General features: G+C 44.5%; 1 protein-coding gene across 2 annotated transcripts in view; it reads right to left on the bottom strand.

Moving 5' to 3' along the window:
- The window catches only part of oxr1b (oxidation resistance 1b), a 50,842-nt gene extending 37,660 nt beyond the window's left edge, over positions 1–13,182 (bottom strand). For both annotated transcript variants that reach the window (XM_048994150.1, XM_048994149.1), the window contains exons 1-2: positions 13,045–13,182; positions 8,985–9,063 (exon numbers count right to left, since the gene is read on the bottom strand). In XM_048994150.1, the coding sequence (XP_048850107.1) occupies positions 8,985–9,001 (17 nt within the window). In that variant the 5' untranslated portion in view covers positions 9,002–9,063; positions 13,045–13,182. The remainder of the gene's footprint in view (positions 1–8,984; positions 9,064–13,044) is intronic.
- Between the last annotated feature and the right edge of the window lie 5,052 nt (positions 13,183–18,234).

An 18,234-nucleotide genomic window follows, 5' to 3' on the forward strand; every position in this document is an offset into this window, starting at 1 on the left:
TTTGAAGAAATGGCTGTGGTAGCAGGACTGCATGCTAGGCAGTGGTTAGCACTGTTGCCTCACACCTCTAGCACCAGGGTTTAAATTTCCATGATGGCTCCAAGTGTGTTGAGTTTGCATGCTCTCTCCATGTCATCGTGGGGTTTCCTCCAGGTTCTCCAGTTTCCCTCCACAGTCCAAAAACTTGCTGAGGTTAATTGGAGTTACTAAATCGCCCATAGATGTGAATGGTGTGTAAGTGTGCCTTGCGTTGGGTCGGCGCCCCATCTTGGGTTGTTCCCTGCTTTGAGCCCCTAGGCTCCAGCGGTTACAAGAGAATGGATGGATGGGTGTGGTCGCAAGGCCACCTCTGAAGACAGTTAGCTGGAAGGAGAGCCTATCTACAGCAGAAGAAGCAAGTGTGCCATGATGAGGGCACCTCTGCCTGCTGCCCGCAATTCATAAACTTCATCTGTTGAATGTGCTTTATTGACATCACTGATCCTTCAAGAATCAACAGCAAACACGTTGCTCTTTCCGTATAAATAGGATATAAATTAATTTAGGTGTCAGTTATCAGACGAGGGATTCAGGTGGGATTATACCTCACTGCGCTTCATCACATTCACTATTCTGTAATATCTACACTACGGGTGGGGGGGGGGGGGGGGGGGGGGGGGAGGTGCTTCATGGGAATGTAAACCCATCCTGAACTTAAACACGCTGAGAGGCAGACTCTGTCCGGGAAACCTTGCCAGAAAGAAGCTGATGGGAAAAACGAAACATAAACGATCAAATATCACTTCAACCCACAGAAAGAAAGACTGAGATATGAGATTATGAGATGACCATTGGGCCTTGATTACAAGTCAAGCAGACAGGAGAAAGCAAAATAAAAATCCATGTAATGGATCGACATTGTTTTCCCTGCTATTTCCCTGGGAAGGTCCCAGCTTGATTCTGGATTTACACTCACACAGTGCTTTGCTCGCAGGCTTTTAATTAGCGCCAAAGCCCAGGCTTGCTGATCTTTCCGTTTTGGGCTAGATTCTTTTTTCTTTTAATAACATGCAGCATTTCCTCAGTGTTTGGAGAACCAGAGGTGGAAAGTTCAGGTTCAGAAAGTACAAGTCCAGAACAAGATTTTCTATCAACCAACCAGCTGAGTGTAAAGAGTCACATTCACAGAGTCCTCAACTGGTTAGTTGAAGCTGAACTTTCCGTGTCTAACTGAGAACACAGGAAGAAATAGCACATAAACATGCTCTGTGCTCTGCTCTGTAGCCCTAACTCTAACCAAGTGTCTGCAGTTGTGCCCTGCCTCACGCACTGTGCTGCCTGGGATAGAACCCCATTCTCATTACCATGTATTGGACAAACAGTTATGGAAGAGGACATCACATTTCAAATCTCATTTTATTTATTAACATAACAGGACCATGTATGGAAGAGCATTAGGGCCACTTAAATGAAAAAAAAAAAAAACATTTTGAGATTAAAGTGAAAAGTTTTGAGATTAAAGTCAAAATAAACTTTTGAGGAAAAAAAAAGTTGACAATCTTGAAACTGAAGTAGAAAGTTTTAAAATTTGAATTTTCGAGCAGATGTGAGCTTTCATTTTATGCAGAATGAACCCAGAAAGCAGCTAAATGTGAGGCATCTGTATGGTGTCGTCGTGTAAGATGATGAGCCTCCTACAGACAGCTCACAGTCACTGACAGGTTTCTTATATTTCACTTTTGACTTTTTTTTTAAAACTTTCGACTTCAGTGTCAAAATCCAATGTTTTTTCTCTCTTTCAGCTGCCTCTAATGCTCTTACGCACCCACCAGCTGCCGTTCACAGAGAGGTACATTTGGCGATGGAAACATAGAGACGACGATGACCGCCGTGACATCATGTGACAACGTGCTTCCCCGTGTCCCAGCATGCATCTTGATGATGAACATCCCTCCCTGCTTGGCAACGAAAGAACAAGCCCACCACTGTATCCAGCAAGACGGCATCTCTCCCATTTCCCATGGAGAACAAAGAGCCGCTTTTAGTTTAGCTTAGCTTTGTGTGTCCAGTGGCACAAGACCCATCCTCCTATCAAACATCCCGTCACCTTGGCAAGCACCCCGAGGCTCTGTCTTCCTAGCTTTCTCTCCTTTCCTACCACTGAGATCACACGTGCATTGAGATATCCATCAGATATCCATCAGACATCCATCAGATATGCATCAGATATCCATCAGATAGACAGTCTTCTCAAAAAAGAAAATCTGATCTGAGCAGGGGCAAATCTGCTTAACATTTTAAGGTTCTTCTAATGACTGTTCATTCCATCCATCCATCCACCCATTTTCCATAACTGCTTGTCCTATTCAGGGTTGCGGGGGGTCTGGAGTCTATCCCAGAGGCAACAGGCACAAGGCAGGAAACCACCCAGGACGGGGTACCAACCCATGGCAGGGCACACTCACACACCAGCCACTTACACATGCACACCTATGGACAATTCGGTAACTACAATTAACCTCGGCATGTTTTCAGACAGTACTCAGAAGAAACCTCACAATGACATGGGGAGAACATGCAAACTCCACGCACATGGGTCCTAGGGGGAGACCCGAACCACGAGGTGTGATGCGACAGTGCTAAGCACTGCGCCATCATGCCATCCCCTATCCATTCCAAAATGCAAGATTTAACTGCTTCGATAATTTGGGCAATTTTACATCAATCACAAATGAGTTCACGGAACTACAAAGGAATGACGCCGAGATTAATTCAAATAAACAAATACAGCTCTGCAAGTGAAAACAGCAATGTCTACAGAAAGATCGAACGTTTCGAGGCAGAAGGAGACAGTTTTCTTCCTGCTCCAACACAGATTACGGCAAGCCAGTGGGGTCAGCTGATCCTACACTGGCTGCCTGTCTGCTCCAGTGAGCTGAGCTCCCACAGACGCTAATAACAATGAGGACAAAAATGTAAACAAAATGATGATGTAGTACCTTCCTTGGGTTCCCAGCATGCATTTCGAAGCACTTAGTAACATTGTGACATAATGATGTGTCACACAATCCCTCTAAGAATGAATGAAAACATCAAGAGACAAATTAGCTAAATTCATAATTCATATTCTTTTTGCCTGATGTTGAACTAATTTTTTGGCGAAGCAAAAACAAGTTTGGAAAGGAAGCAGACTTTTCATTGGTATTCAGAAGCAACAGTTAGAAATAGTCATTATTTTCATGCATTTGTTACCCCAAATTTATAAAGCTTAATTCAATTGCCTGAGGTTTAAGAACTGGAATCATGACATGTTGTCAATAATAAACTGTCCAATCACAACACTCATATGCTACAAATGGAAAGAACGTACATTGGAGGTCTGATGAACAGGACTTGGACTTTCCATGTGTCAATTGAATCTGTATGTCAGGGGCTAATTACATGTTACAGGTTGTATGAATAAAATATAAATGAAAGGCTGTGTCCTATTTTAATCGCAATCACCCCCCCCCCCCCCCAAATTACTAACAAATGAGCTAAAACAACTTGTTCATTCTCCATTATTTTGGGGTGGCGGTATAGTTTCGAATTAAGCGTGAAATAAGTTTTTGTGTCTCCCACACTTATTTAGCATAAAGGTACCGGTCGCAAAAGCGACACGCAAAAGTGACCAGGAGCCTCAAAAGTCCCCAGATGAGACAGTCCAGGAACTTCTAACCAGATTCCAGAACTTTTGTGAGTGATACTGTTGTGAGTACACTGTTCCCAATAGACACTGATACTGTTATGAGTACTGGGAACAATGCCAGTGTATACTCGTAACAGTATTGTGTGTATTGGGAAGAGCACCAGAGTGTACTCATAATAGTATCGGTGAGTACTGAAAACAGTACCAGAGTGCACTTTAACACTCTGAATGGGTATGTACCGGGAACAACACTGTTGTATACTCGTAAATGTGTGTACTAGGAATAGTACCAGTGTGTTCTTGCAGCAGTACTAGCGTATACTAAGAAGAGTACTGGTGTGTACTTGTAACAGTATTGGTGTGTACAAGGCACAGTACTGGGGTGTACTTGCAACAGTACTGGTGTGTACAAGGCACAGTACTGGGGTGTGCTGGTCACTGGCCAGATCAAACCTTTCACTGGGGAGCTTCAACTGATCAGCCCTTAATGTTCACACAGTGTACACTGAAAGTCAGTATAAGGTGGAGCTTATTGACAAGGCAAATATATTCACATTTTATTCAAAGTGCAATGTATTTCAGGAGGTGAATTCTGGAAGGAGAGTCAGCACCATTCTGGTTCACAGTAATCTCTGGTAATCCAGCAGCAACAAACTGGTTAGTTTAACAACGCTTTTTATTCCTTAACAGTAAGAAGAGTTTCTCTGATTTCACACTGAAAGTGCGCACTTCAATTATCGCTGGGATTGTTTTTAACACCAAGAGAGGGACAGGTCTTTAAGAAAACACTTTCGGTGTTAATTTAGCCGTGAAGTCACAAACCACCCCAGGCACCTGACCTGTCTTTGGCTGCTTTCCTCCCCTGAGAACTGGGACCAGTGGGACACCAGAGGGAACCAGGGAGCCCAGTTAGCACACAGCCCCTTGCCAGCTCCCACCCGCGGGGCGATCCATGGAGGATTCCATCCAACTGCAAATCCGCCACCCTGGGGAGCTGCACACTCACCGTGGAGTGATTAAGACTGCTAATTCACTTGGGGCATCGGTAATCATTTTGTCTCCTCTCCAAAGATTAAAATATGTTGGTTTTCTGCTATACTGCAAGTAAGACGCCAAGTCCAACTCAGGTCCCTGGTCCACTTACAGCACACCTGCTGGAAATTCAGTGTTTCCATAATGTTTTACATTTTTCTGCAAATACTAGTAAAAGAGAAAAAAAAAACACTACAATAACCAAAACGAAACATAAGGAGTGTATGAAAGCACTGAAGAAGACATCTGAGAATCTCAGATTCCCTTAAACAGACTTCATGCCACCTTCAGAAACACGAGGCATTTGCTGATCAAGCTTCTGCAGGAGATCACCTGACATGGCCTTCTAGATCTTCTGCAGCAGCTCCCAGAGAAGTCGGGGGCTCGGGGCTTTGCTGCACTGGTCTGGAGGCCGAGGTCATTAGCTCGAGTTCTTCTTCCTTCCTTCGCTTTCCTTCTTCGTTGGGTTTTGTTGGCTCATTATCTCTCTGAAGTGTGAAGGGCTGCCCAGTCAGCCGTAAAGCTGAAGGAACGGCGTTGAAGGAACGAGTGATGGCGGGGAGCACCAGGGGCGCAGGCCCAGACCGTGACGCAACGTCCTTCACGATGGATGGGGGGAACCATTTGAACCACTTAGAGACTTGGTGTGTGTCTCAAAACTCAGCTTTTATTAATAATTGGGACCTTTTTTGGGAATGGCCTGGCCTTCGTAAATGGAATCTCTCCATCCTAATTGGAGGGAATCATTTATACTACCTCATAACATGGTAAATTGTCTGCCTGCCTGACTGAGAGCATCACCCAGGCGTATTTTCCAACCTTTAGCTCATGTCTGACTCTGACCCTATGGCACACCCTAAATCTAACAACTGAAATGTTTGAATGAGCCTAATTAGTAATAGTATCCATTATTAGAGACGAACTTAAATCTAAATATTCCACTGTGCTGATAACTTAATATCATTTTCACGGATAAGATTAAATGAGCCACAGCATAAATCCACCATAAAATGCTCATTACTGAACTTCCGCTGTTTAGGAAACAAATCAGTTCTTGTTAACGACGTAGTGCTTGATGCTGGTGCAGACCTGTGCTTATTACCGGACTCCTGGCTCAGACCCACAGACACTGTGGCTTTTGTCGAAGCCTCAGCTGATGGGTTTAGGTTTGTGCAGAGACTGTGTGGCTTACAAACCGGAGTGCCGAAGATTAGAGCATAAATGTAAATCTATGAGGTCAGAGGTGCTCAGGTTGCCATACAAGCAATCTCTACATACGGCACGCTCAGCCTATTACTCTAACCTTATTGACCGCAATAGAAGTAACCCTTCCTACATTTTTAAGACAACAGCTCATTTGTTTATGCACCTGACAGATTTTAAAGTAGCAGTAATCAAATCACTAATGAAGAAACCAGGTTTGGATCCACAGGAGCTCAGCGATTACAGACCTGTCTCTAATTTACCCCATTTTAATAGATGGGGGGGGGGGGGGGTAGCCAGTTGACCCTGGACCCCCAAAAGTTTTTTTCTCCCTACTTGGGAGTTTTTAGTTCCTCTCCTCGCCTTGTGAAAGGCGCTATATGCAAATACATTGAATTGAACCACATGTGCAGAATTGATTACTACTAATTATTCCATAAGACTAACATCCACTCCCTGTTTATAGACAGTGAAACCTGTTTAAAGCAGAGATCACTATGGTTTCAAAAAAGTGTGACTTGATAGTGTGACCTGTAGGGGCACAGATTCCTAGGAGACCCAGCACTCTATAGGGGGCCTTGAATATGTAAAATTATAAAATTATGTAATGGGCAGGGGGCCTTTTGGGAACAATTTGTCAGCCGGCCCAGAATCCCCAGCTACACCCTTGCTTGGCACCATAAATATGTATAACTAAACTTATATAGCAAACTTTTTAAACAATGATTACTTGGGGAGCTATATAAAGACAAATTAAATGAATAATTAAAGCAGAAGTGTACACAAAATCCGTGTAGGAATAAAGCTCGCCTTCCACCCTCGTCGCTCTCCCCACCCTCCCTAGAACGTGCTTCCTGACATGCTCCATTGCCCTCGCCGCTTCCGCTGCCGTAAAACGATACGTCCGGCGGCCGGTTTGTCAGGGCCTAACGGAAGCGGCTCTGCTGATCTGGAATGGGAGAGGCTCTCCTTTACCCACCGCCATTCCGCAGGGGTCGTTATCAGGAAGAACCTCCTGACCGCGGAAAACCTTCGTAGATGTTCCTGCATGTGCCAGATTTGTCCTAAAGGTGCCGCAAGTGATACAGGATGTGCTTGGCATGGATCCTGAACTCCTCACAGTCGCAGTGACCATGACATGGCAAAATCTGGAGCAGAAGCTTCATCTGTGCTTAAAAGCCAAACTGAGGCTGCTATACCCGCTGTTACATATGAACGAACCAACGGGATACATTTCCACCCCCACGCAGCACACCTCTACCCCCCCGCAGCGGAAGGTGTCACCTTTCATGCCGACAGCGTCAGCGGCGACAGCAACATGCCTGAAAGTGGCACAATGCCATCGGTTCACTAGATTGGCAGGAGGTCGCACACTGGACACAATGCTGGCTTCTTCTGAGAAAGTGAAAGAGGCGACTGGGCCGCGGTGACCCTGATGCTAATACGAAAGACCCTAAAAGTCACTAGCTCAGCCCGGAACACCAACTCGGACGAAAACAAAGACAGCCCTGAGTAAAATGTCACCCCGCCGCGTTTGGTGCAGTGAGCCGCAGTGAAGCAGAAGAACTTCAAAGGGCAGGTGAAGCTGATGACTGGACGAGCACCCTGGGTAACGGGACCCGGCTGACTCTGATTGGCTGTCCTTGTTAGGGTCACCCAGGCAGGTCGAGGGAGCTCAGGGAGCATGACTCCCCGTCACGCCGAAGTTGCAGTAATGTTCTTCACTGAGTTTTGTAAACATAAAAAGTGTTTTTCTCATGTCTGTTTGTGTTTTAAACCTGCAACATGGTATCTAAGCCGTGCAAAAGACCTCCAATCCACATTCCGCCAGAATACAAGTGGCATAAACTTCCCTAGCACAATTCATTCTGTCACTTTACTTTTAATGTAATTATTTGTGGTTTTATAGTAACTACTAAGAGCTCAGAGCACGAGGACTATCAGCCACCTAAACAACGTCTTTCTATTGCCCTTCTCGGCATGGACTTGTGACCAGCACACTGCTTCATATCTAATCAACTACTGCCACAGTTTCTGACTCAATAAGGTTACTTGCACCTTCCAAGCTGACTGCACCCTATAGATTGTGTCCTTTTATTCATAAATCCACATTTTGTAATTTTCATATTTTTCTACCTCCGTTTCATATTTACTCTATTTATTGCTTTTTGTCCTTTTGTCTTCATGTTTTATTGCATTTAATTGTTTACATGATGCCAGCAGCTGCACCAAAAGAAATTCCTTGTCCTTTTTGTACTTGACAATCACAAAGATTCTGATCCTGATTCTGTTTACAGAATACAAGCGATTCCCAGGAAAGGGTGAAGACACTATCCAGTATGTTTGATTTTTTTTCTTTTCTCTGTATCGGTGTAATGTTGACGGTTTGGTAAGTCACAGATCCACTTTACACTTTCCTGTAAACCAAGGTTTTTTAGCACTGTAAGAGTTTTATATGGAGAACAAGTCATGTGGTGTGTCTTATACAATGGTGTAGGTTTGGGTTCCACACTGGTAGGAATCAGCCCCGATCCCCCCACCCCCATCAGCACACACAGCGAGACGTGTCCCCACTGTCCATACTCAAATCTACACCCTTGACGTAACCTGGGAAAGACAGCTGCTTGCACACAGGGCGGTAAATGTAGGGGTCCATAATATCACAGACCCTTGCAGGAAGGGCACCACCTCCAATCAGGAAGGACGCCACCTCCATTCAGGAAGGGCGCTACCTCCAATCAGGAAGAGCGCCACCTCCAATCAAGAAGGACGCCACCTCCAATCAGGAAGGGCGCCACCTCCAATCAGGAAGGGCGCCACCTCCAATCAGGAAGGGCGCCACCTCCAATCAAGAAGGAAGCCACTTCCAATCAGGAAGGGCGCCACTTCCAATCAGGAAGGGCGCCACCTCCAATCAGGAAGGGCGCTCGAAGACGTGGTTTTAAAGGTCTCTGGAACTTCTTTACTCATAAAAGGGATGACACACGACTTGACGAGTAAGGAGTAAGACGCTGAGTTGTTCTGCTGTGATATGTGGCTGAAGCTGACCCCCCTCCCCTTAAAAGCAGGATCACACACTGACCTTTTGGTGCTGAACATCTTCGGCGCCGTGATTCCTCGCGTGATTCTCAAAGATGCTGAGGGTGCGTTCAAGCCAGGACCTGAGGACACAGGTGACGCACTGTAACAATGCTGATGGAATGATAGTCAATAGTGAGGTCAACGATGAGCTGCCTTGTAGCAACGTCAGGCTGTCAGAAGAAGCTAGCAAACGTCACGTATTATTTTAGTTATAGTACAAAACAATCCAACAGTGTAAATGATTATTATGTTAGAATTTACCTCATACAATTCCGATTACAAATTCATCCGAAACTTACACATTTAGATACCATGCAAGTGAGTTACGAATGATCAAAAGTAGTTTGGAAAACTGACCTGTAAATACAATATTTCTGCCCAGGAAAGGAATAAATGATCGATGTCAGAAGTCTCAGCTCACAAACTCACCCATAATGAGAAAAAAGGGACAACAGGCCCTTTGTTTTGTCCTACATCAACTCAGCTGAACCTTCAGAACAACCTACACAACCTAACACTCTCAGCGGGACAACAGCGTAAGCCAATCAGAAAATAACAAACAAAAACTAATTCAACAGCCCAGACGAGTTTTGAACCCTGAAGATTAAATTCGTTCCTGAAACATGCAAAGCTGTTTTCTCTGAGTACAGTCAGACAGTGATAGATAACATAATTTTCCCACTCAGCACCACAAAATGAGTTGAGTCAGCTTCCACGATGTCTGACCAGTCTTCATTTAAAATCTGCCACAATAAAAAGCATTTAAGCTGCAGCCCACGCCCAGTATGGTGCTTTGGGGAAGGCTGCACCAGCAGGAAAAATGGGAAGGGAGCATATTTTGACAAACTAATAAGGGGAACGAAGCCCTGCACAGGACTGAAAGCTTGAGCAGGATCCAGACGACCACTAAGTTGAACACTAACCCCTGGTTTGGTCCCTACCTTAGACTGTTCAGTTATGGCAAAAAAATGATTATTATATTGGATCTTGAGATCACATTTATTTAACAAGAATAGTCATTGACTTTGGAAATATCATGCATTTGCTGAACTTCTCGATTAAGCAGTGTGGTATTAACAGTGCATTTCCTTGAACTCTAATTCAACTGAAACGTAAGTAAAAGGAGCTGCAAAGGGGTGCAATAGATTTATGACAGAAGACAAACTGTTACCATCATTGCAAAATGAAATGCGGCTCAATTATCATTTTACCTCAGTTGATTTGTTTCGGTAATCGTTGGAAGCCAAAATCTGAAATTATAGTTTGATTAATTGCCCAGCCCTAGCCCTATCAATGTTGAATCTAAACCTATGGGCTTGAACCTAACCCTAAGCACAAGCCTAAGCCTAAGCCTAAGCTTAACGCTAAGCCTAAGCCTAAACGCAGACTTGCAGGCTGTTTCTGACTGACTGGAAAAAAGCGCATTACTGACACCAGTCTTTCTTTCAAATCACTTACTGTGCCACCGATTACCAACAGCACATTAAAAGAGTTAAGTGTTGAATTACATTGCTTCATTACAGTGCTTGTGGAGACACCCAGAAAAAATGTTTTGAAGATCTATTAATATTCATCACGCAGTCTCCCTTGTGCTTAGCACACCGAGGTGTGTTACGAGACAACAGAAGGTTACCTGAAGCCAATCTCATTTTGTAGAAGACAGAGGGAGGCGTCCACCGGGAAAACGGCGGCAGACACAGTCTGAGTTTTGACGGTTTAACGGAGCAGATCTGCAGGTAACCTGGTCCGCCCTGTTTAGTAAGTGTCCAGCGCCAGTGAGTCTAATTGCCAGACAAACTGATGCTGCTCCACAGAGCCAAGGGTGCGGGAAGTAGGAGACGCCCTGACATAGATCTGAAGCATGGCGAACCCATAGCCAAAAGCTAAAGATGTCTACACAACATCTGATCTGATTACTGCTCTGGTTCATGTCACATTCACCAAACAGTGATATGATGGCCATAACCTTTAATGAGGCCTTCTGTGCAGACGGAAAGTTGTGAATCAATCACCGGATGTCATGTGGAGTTTTGTAAGAGCCTTTGCTTTTAATTATTAAATGCTCTGCTGGGTCTTCTGGGAAACGTAGTGTTTTCTGATTTCAGACCTCTTTATATTTCAGGGACGGCCCAGTTCATCACTCAGCAGGGCTGTTGTGAAACTCCGGGAGACCAGGGCCCCCCTCCCACGCTGCGTGAGATGATTTTTAAACAGGAGTCATTCCCGTCTTGCAAACGCGGTCACCGTTTATACTGAGGTTCCTGGGCTGGATGAAAGGTTCACAGGGTCGCTGATACGATGCTTCTGTGGGAGCCAGTCATAAATTAGGATCTTTGACAACAAAATCATTCAGTTGGTGCATCAGTCTCTAAACACAGCCATCTCTTCAAACACGCGTTTAATTCATTACTGTGGGTTCTTACCGGGGTCCTATTTTTGTACTATACTAGGATAAGCAGGGACAATCATTCAAACAAACATTTAAAAGCTTTATGACAAAGTAGTTCTTTTAATTCAACCATAAAACATTTTTGACAGTTATTATTGATTATGCATTATTCAGCGGGGATATCGTAAAATTTGACTTCGGAATGATTCGCAGGCATACGCCATAACGATGTTCGGATGTGTGGAATTATAAGCTTTTATAAGGAATTTCACAGGACCTTCATATCACTGAACGCGGGATGCTGCTTCTTAGAAAGAAGCAAACTAATGCTTGTATAAATGTGTACAGACACGCCGCCGTCCACGTGTGACGGTCGCGCGTCGCCGCGCCCTAATATGGACGCAAACGTACTCCAGTCATCCGGCTGCGCTGTGAGCAGCATTTTTATGAACAAAATTAGAAAAGATTTAACTCATTGCGCTGCAATTTTGAAACTCTCATTTAGGTAATTATGCAGGCTTAGGTCTTTCCGGATGTTTAAGATTTTCTCTTTTTTATTATGCACGAAAAATTCTTAAAATAATCTTAAAGATAACTACAAGTAAATTAACCACACCTAAATCGGTGCTTATACGAGCAAGTCGGCAAAGACTTACCCACGCATGATGGAAAGAAAGATAAAATCTTTTTTTTCCTCTGTGTTAAAAATGAACATATATATATGTTCTTACATATATACGGAGCTACTGGAAATATACAAGCTGAGACTTATTGCAAAAGTTCTCATTTTTTAACAAAGAGGGAAAAAAATCATTTTATCCGAAACAGGATCCTTTAAGTCTACTTTAAGTCAAGCTCTACTTAATTACAGACTACCTTGCATTTTAAAAAGAAAGCTGTCAGCACGGTCCCGTCACCCGTACTCGCCTTTTAAGCAAATCCCGGCCCCAGCCTGACAACATGGATGGATGGAATCCCTTTGCTCAGTGCCACCGCATCTCATTAATAGCGGATTAGACAGGTAACCCAATACCGGACGCCAGCTGACAATGAGGCCATCCTTTTAATTCTGTTTACACGGACATGGACACGCCGGCTTTTATTATTAAATCGCGGCTTCATTCACGTTATTCCTGAATGGCATTTACCCTGCCTGAACAGCTGATCTCCGAGGTGCCTCTTTACAACGGACCCTTATAAACATTTCTGCACGTTCTGCCAGGGTGATGTGCAAAGCTGCTTAATCGTATGCAGGTTTTAGACAAACAAGACACTCGGGACGTGATGGGACATTTAATTAAAAGAGGAAACGGTGACGGGACACGCTGTTACTATCCGGTAGCATCTGCACAGACCGCGGACCCGCGATCGCACTTTAACTGTGTGTTAAACAGGGATCCCATAGATCAGATCCTCAGATGACACAGTAATGGGGTGTCACACAGACAGATATCGGGGTGAAGTGTACCGTCCTGGCCACAATCTCACCTGCCTGACGTTTATGACGGGGTGTCTAATCCCGTTTGGCAAAAGCATGGCAGCATTTCAGAACGAAAAAACGGGATCTTCAAAACGGTCAAATAAGCACCTACGATGAAGGTAGAAATAATAATAATAATGATAACAATAATAACAATAATGATAATAATAATAAACGTCCAGCGTTACTTACTTTATAATCAGACGGCATAATAAGGCGCGTCCCAGGTTGCTCACCTACTTAACAGAAGTGCGCCGGTAAGCACCGGAGCCACCGCCGGGATCATTTCGGTCCCGGACTGACAGCCAGAGCCACTTGACCTTCTCCTGGTACAGCAGAAACTACCATCAGCGGGGCTGGGAGCAGGGGAGGAACGGATCAAACCACGCCGAGACGTCGCGGGCTGCGGCCGCCCCCTGCGTGACGGCGTGGCAATGAAGCGCCTTTTATTACTATCATAAATTACTGCAAATGCAGCTCATTCATTTTTGAACCGGCACTTCCGTGAGCTTTTTATCCATTCTCCAAATCGATATCGCAATCAATATTCTGACTTAGTTTTTATAGATTTATTAAATTTTCCTAAGATTTTTTTTTCTGTATCACTGATAAATATGACTCATTATCATTTTCTCCCTTGGAAAAAAAACGTCTCAAGGGTAATCGGATTAGCCCACATACAGATTAGGCGTCAGGCTGGGAGTTACCGCTCAAGTTCAGGAGGACAAATACGGGACGATATGCAGCATCGTGATTTTTTTTTGTATTGTTTAAATTATTTATAGCATTTCACAAAACTTACATATGTACAGTATATCTGTAGCGTTTACAGATCTTCTAAAGTCATGCTTATCTAAACAAAATCGTGTGTTATTTTGGTAAAAAAAAAAAAAAAAGGATTGATGTCATGATTATTGTTGTTGTCGTAATAATAATAATAAGACGAAGAAGAAGAACTGAACTCATTCTAAAGTGAGTATTGTTCAGAGTTCTGAAAAAAATCAGAAACAGGTGAGATAACTACAACATGAGAGGGCCAGGAGTTTAAAACAACATGTAGAGGGTTTAATAATAATCCCAGGGCTGTTCCTAAAGTGTCTCGTAGCATGAAGGGCAGCAAGAAGTTAAGTTTGCTTTCAGCTTTATCAGACATGATGGGACAATCCATCCTGGAGTGGCCAGGAGAGGTTGAGGGATTATGGAAGCATTAGGGCCGACGGTGCCCTTCCCAAAGCCCCCCCCCCGGCATGGGGTCTCTGACACTCTGCTGGAGCAGCTGGTCACTCACCAGACAAATGCCGCGGCTTGTTTTCTGTCGTCATCGTCACGGCAGATCCCCCCACCTGTGATCGCGTGTCTCTGCTGGGCCATTGTCACTCGGAATCTTTGGCGGGGGCAGCTTTCCTGTAGCCTTAATGCTACGAGACCGTGATGCAGCGTCACAGGGTGTAGATCTGAGATTTGTCAGGCACCTCTAACTGTGAGCAGTTGATTAAGAGAAAATGCACGCGCGGTACACGCTGGCACATGGAAACACACGACTTCAGACCTTAGACGCATACTGAGCGTCCCCCCCCCCCCCCCCCCACAACAAGGACCAATCAGCTATAAGCCCCTGCAGGGATCAGGTTCAGCAATTAGCCAAAGAGCAGATTAATTTATGGAAATAAATGACCTTCCTTTAGCAAATGAAATTTCCTTGATATTAAATCAGATGTCGCTGACAGCTAGTGGAGGCCGACCCTTTTACTGGGACAGCGTGTAGCACATGAATGATTCCGGCTGGGGCCGCGAACACCCGTGTCAAATGTCAGGGTGAGCAGTGTCACCCTAGGGGGCAGAAAAACACAGTACACATCTTTCAAAACTACAAGCCACTACCATGCTTCACCCTGAGTTATACCCTGTTTTACTTAAATGATGTCCGGCGCACACACATACCGTGGTATTCTCATTTAGCCTGATACACACTGTAATGCACAGAAAGCTCTCATACATGGTCCATTCTCCTAAATGACTCCTGTGACAGAAATAGCACGTTTAATGTCACCTTCCCCATGTGGGCCACTGTTCTGCTATGATATTAGCAATGCGTAATACTGCTTACTAACAAGAATATTATACATAGTTAAAAGCAACAGGCGTTTAGGGACTTTGAAACTCATTTTCTAAAATAAGCTCTTAAGGAGTGTTGATCTTCCGTGTTGGTTGTCTCCTTACACATATATACAGAGCAAGGAGGAACGCCCACCCACAGGCTCCACTGAGGGGGCTGTAAGGGTCTTCAACATGAACACCACTATCCTAAACTGAGTTCCTCTGAATACTGTCCTCCAGGTTAATTACTGCAGAACATTACCATAGTAGATTTGAAAATAAATAAATAAATAAACCAATAATTTCCTCCTGGGATCAACAAAACCCACATTATCTTATCTCATCTCATCTCATCTCATCTCATCTCATCTCATCTTACCTTACCTTGAATCATCAGGGTTCATGCCTGTCACCAAATCCCACGTTACATTTCACATAATCACCTTGTGCCCATCAGGTCCTGAAGTTCTAAGCTAGCAGATCCCAGCTGCCACCGGACGCTCGACCACCCCGGAGAGGGAGGGCTGCCGATCGACACTCCAAGGACGGGGCGATGAATGATGAACAGATGCTGTCGTCAATCGATCACCTGCAGCGGCTTCATTATGAGCTCCAGGGACAGAACTGTGCGGCCTAAACGTGACGCAAAGAGCAGTACGGCTGATAAAGCACAGCCTGAGGTTGACGTGGAAGTCCTCCATGTTGATGATCGGCTCGGAGGCCAACTCTGTCACTTACTGTGACGGATTACATCACATTGTGCTCCTTAACCTTTTTATGGATGGATGTTTAACTGGAGTAATTCAGGGTAAGTTCCTTACTCGATATTCCTCCACCTGGGGCTCACTGCCATCTGTCTATCTGCTCAGCCGACTTGGCCTTGCTCCCACGGCGCTGAAACGATCTTGAGGTGAGGTATCCAAATGGTATGAGTTTCCAAATGACCATCACTCTCCTTTTCACCTGCCTATGAGGGACAATAAACGTATGAGAAGAGGCTGTGAGACGCCAATGTGGCCAGTTTGTGGGGGGGTGAATAGAGGACTGCAACCCCACCTGAGCCCAACGGGCCCCAACAAAGTATTGGGTGTTGGGCTGGGTGCAGGTCAGTTTTTTAATGTTCAATTTTCGCCCCAGGTCAGGTTATATATATATATATATATTGTGCTTGCTGGGTCTTCTGGCTCATTTGCACTTTCCATACCATCCCCAACACCCAGAAGACACACAGGGACTGTGCAGACAGGAGCGAGGAACGAGGGAGGCAGCAGATCTGCTGCAGAGGGCAGTATCCCTCTCACATGGTCCCACAAGGGCACACATTTTTCAGGGATTACAGCTGCCCCACTGAGTAGCTGCATGGATGCGCTGATTCAGCACCATGTAACTGAGAGCCCCCAGGGCGACTCCCTCACAGCCAGTGCACAGGAAGTAGCTGCCGTGTCTCTGCTGGCTGAAGCCTCCAGTGTTTTACATGCGGATTCACTCTTGGACCTTGTCTGGACGTGCTGATAATGTGCGAACTGGAACTTTGCTGAGTGGCGTCGCACTTAAATTCTGATTTACTGACTGCATCCTGCACTGCAGGTCCCTTTCAAATCTGGACCTCGATTCCAAATCCAGGCCATGTTTTCAGTTCCTCCAGGTAGTCAGTTTAATAATTACTGATTCTGATTGGATACAGAAGCTTCACACCCAGCTCACAGCTAAAGGAAGGTTGGAAAATCAGCAGGGCTCGGACCTTGTGCACTGATTTGAACAGCCCTGCTGTACTGGTTTGCAGTATGTTTGTATTTTTAATCTATATTTTTAAATCATGTTAATCACCGTATTCCCCAAAAAGGGAAGATTTATGGTTTTGGGTCTGCCGGAGACGCTTACTCATTAGCGCAATAATTTGAAAAGTACTTGACATGCCGTATGTTTTTCACATTTTGCAGATGTACGGATGAAGATTTCGAACTGGTCAAATGTTGAGAGAGATCACACCAAAAGTGGAGCAATATAGAATGCAGGACATAAAAGCAGAAGGGTTTTGAAGATTTGTTTCCCATATGTAAGCAGCTATATCGAAGAATTTGTGAGTTATTCACCATGTTATATCTATGTGTTTTAGGGACAGAGGACTCCACTCCCCCCAAGAGTGGTTTCTGATGAGCCAATACTTAGCGCCCCCCCCCCCCCCCCACCACCACCCTCTGGTCTATGGAGATGACACTGTATCACCATGTGTGTGGCACACAATAGGAGATTGTCTGTCTCGTGTTCACACCTGCTAGAAATACTCTGGTTGGTTTAGATGAGGGGTGGAGTTTGAGTAGTAGGCAGGACACAATGCAAAAGGTACATTGTAGAAGAGTCACAGTGTCTTGTTTACAGCACATTGGGGATGTTTGCCGTTTACCTGCAGCTTAGTTCAGATTACACCGTCATCATGTAACAAATTTTTAATTTGTTCATACACAATTGACTCTCTTGCCGTTCCTTGAGTCTGTCAGACGATTTTGGTGTCAGCATTAACTGACAGAATTTTCTGGCTGTTCCCTTTTTTGTCACATGACTCACTCACAGTGAATTCTCTGCATAATTTCTTGCTCCATTTACACATGGGGGTCAATTGGAGTTTGTACTAGGGAACTAGCAGGGTAAAGTCCATTTAATGTCCGGTACAACTGATTCGGAAATGTCTAAAAAGGTTCAGGGTGGGAGTGCGTGTCTGAAAGTGGTTTATGTGACTCTCGCAATCTATTTTCTGACAAACTGCTGCAATGTGATTCGCTGATGCCTCGAGCACAAGCCAGCAGATTGGTTAATGATGGAACAGATTGAACCATATTTCACCAGTCACCTTAAATAATACTGATCTGTCAGATAATTGAAGATATACATATGCAGATGCTGCATACAGGTGTTTTTATTTGGTCTACTGAGTACTAAGTGTTTGATGTAGAAATCCTCAAATATCCAACTCAAAAACTGAAATGGTTAGTTATTGTATTTTCTAGACCAGGAATACATATGGGTTTGCGACCAGTCTACCTCTGCTGCTTCGTGGCATCAAAGGGAAGGATGATGGCAGAAGATATTCAACATTGTGAATGTGATAACACCAAAAGTATTTGATGGATCTTCTTATCATGTCACAAAATCACTGGATGAGGATCTACACCTCATTTCATTTTGAGACAAATTGCACCAAAACTGAAACTTGGTGCTTTGTTGTCACTAAGTTTAAATTTTGTCTCAAAGAGCAACTGCTGAGGAGAATGTATTTGTGGGCTAGAG

This window comes from Brienomyrus brachyistius, chromosome 23, assembly GCF_023856365.1.
Source record: "Brienomyrus brachyistius isolate T26 chromosome 23, BBRACH_0.4, whole genome shotgun sequence".
In the NCBI taxonomy this organism is placed as follows: Eukaryota; Metazoa; Chordata; class Actinopteri; order Osteoglossiformes; family Mormyridae; genus Brienomyrus; species Brienomyrus brachyistius.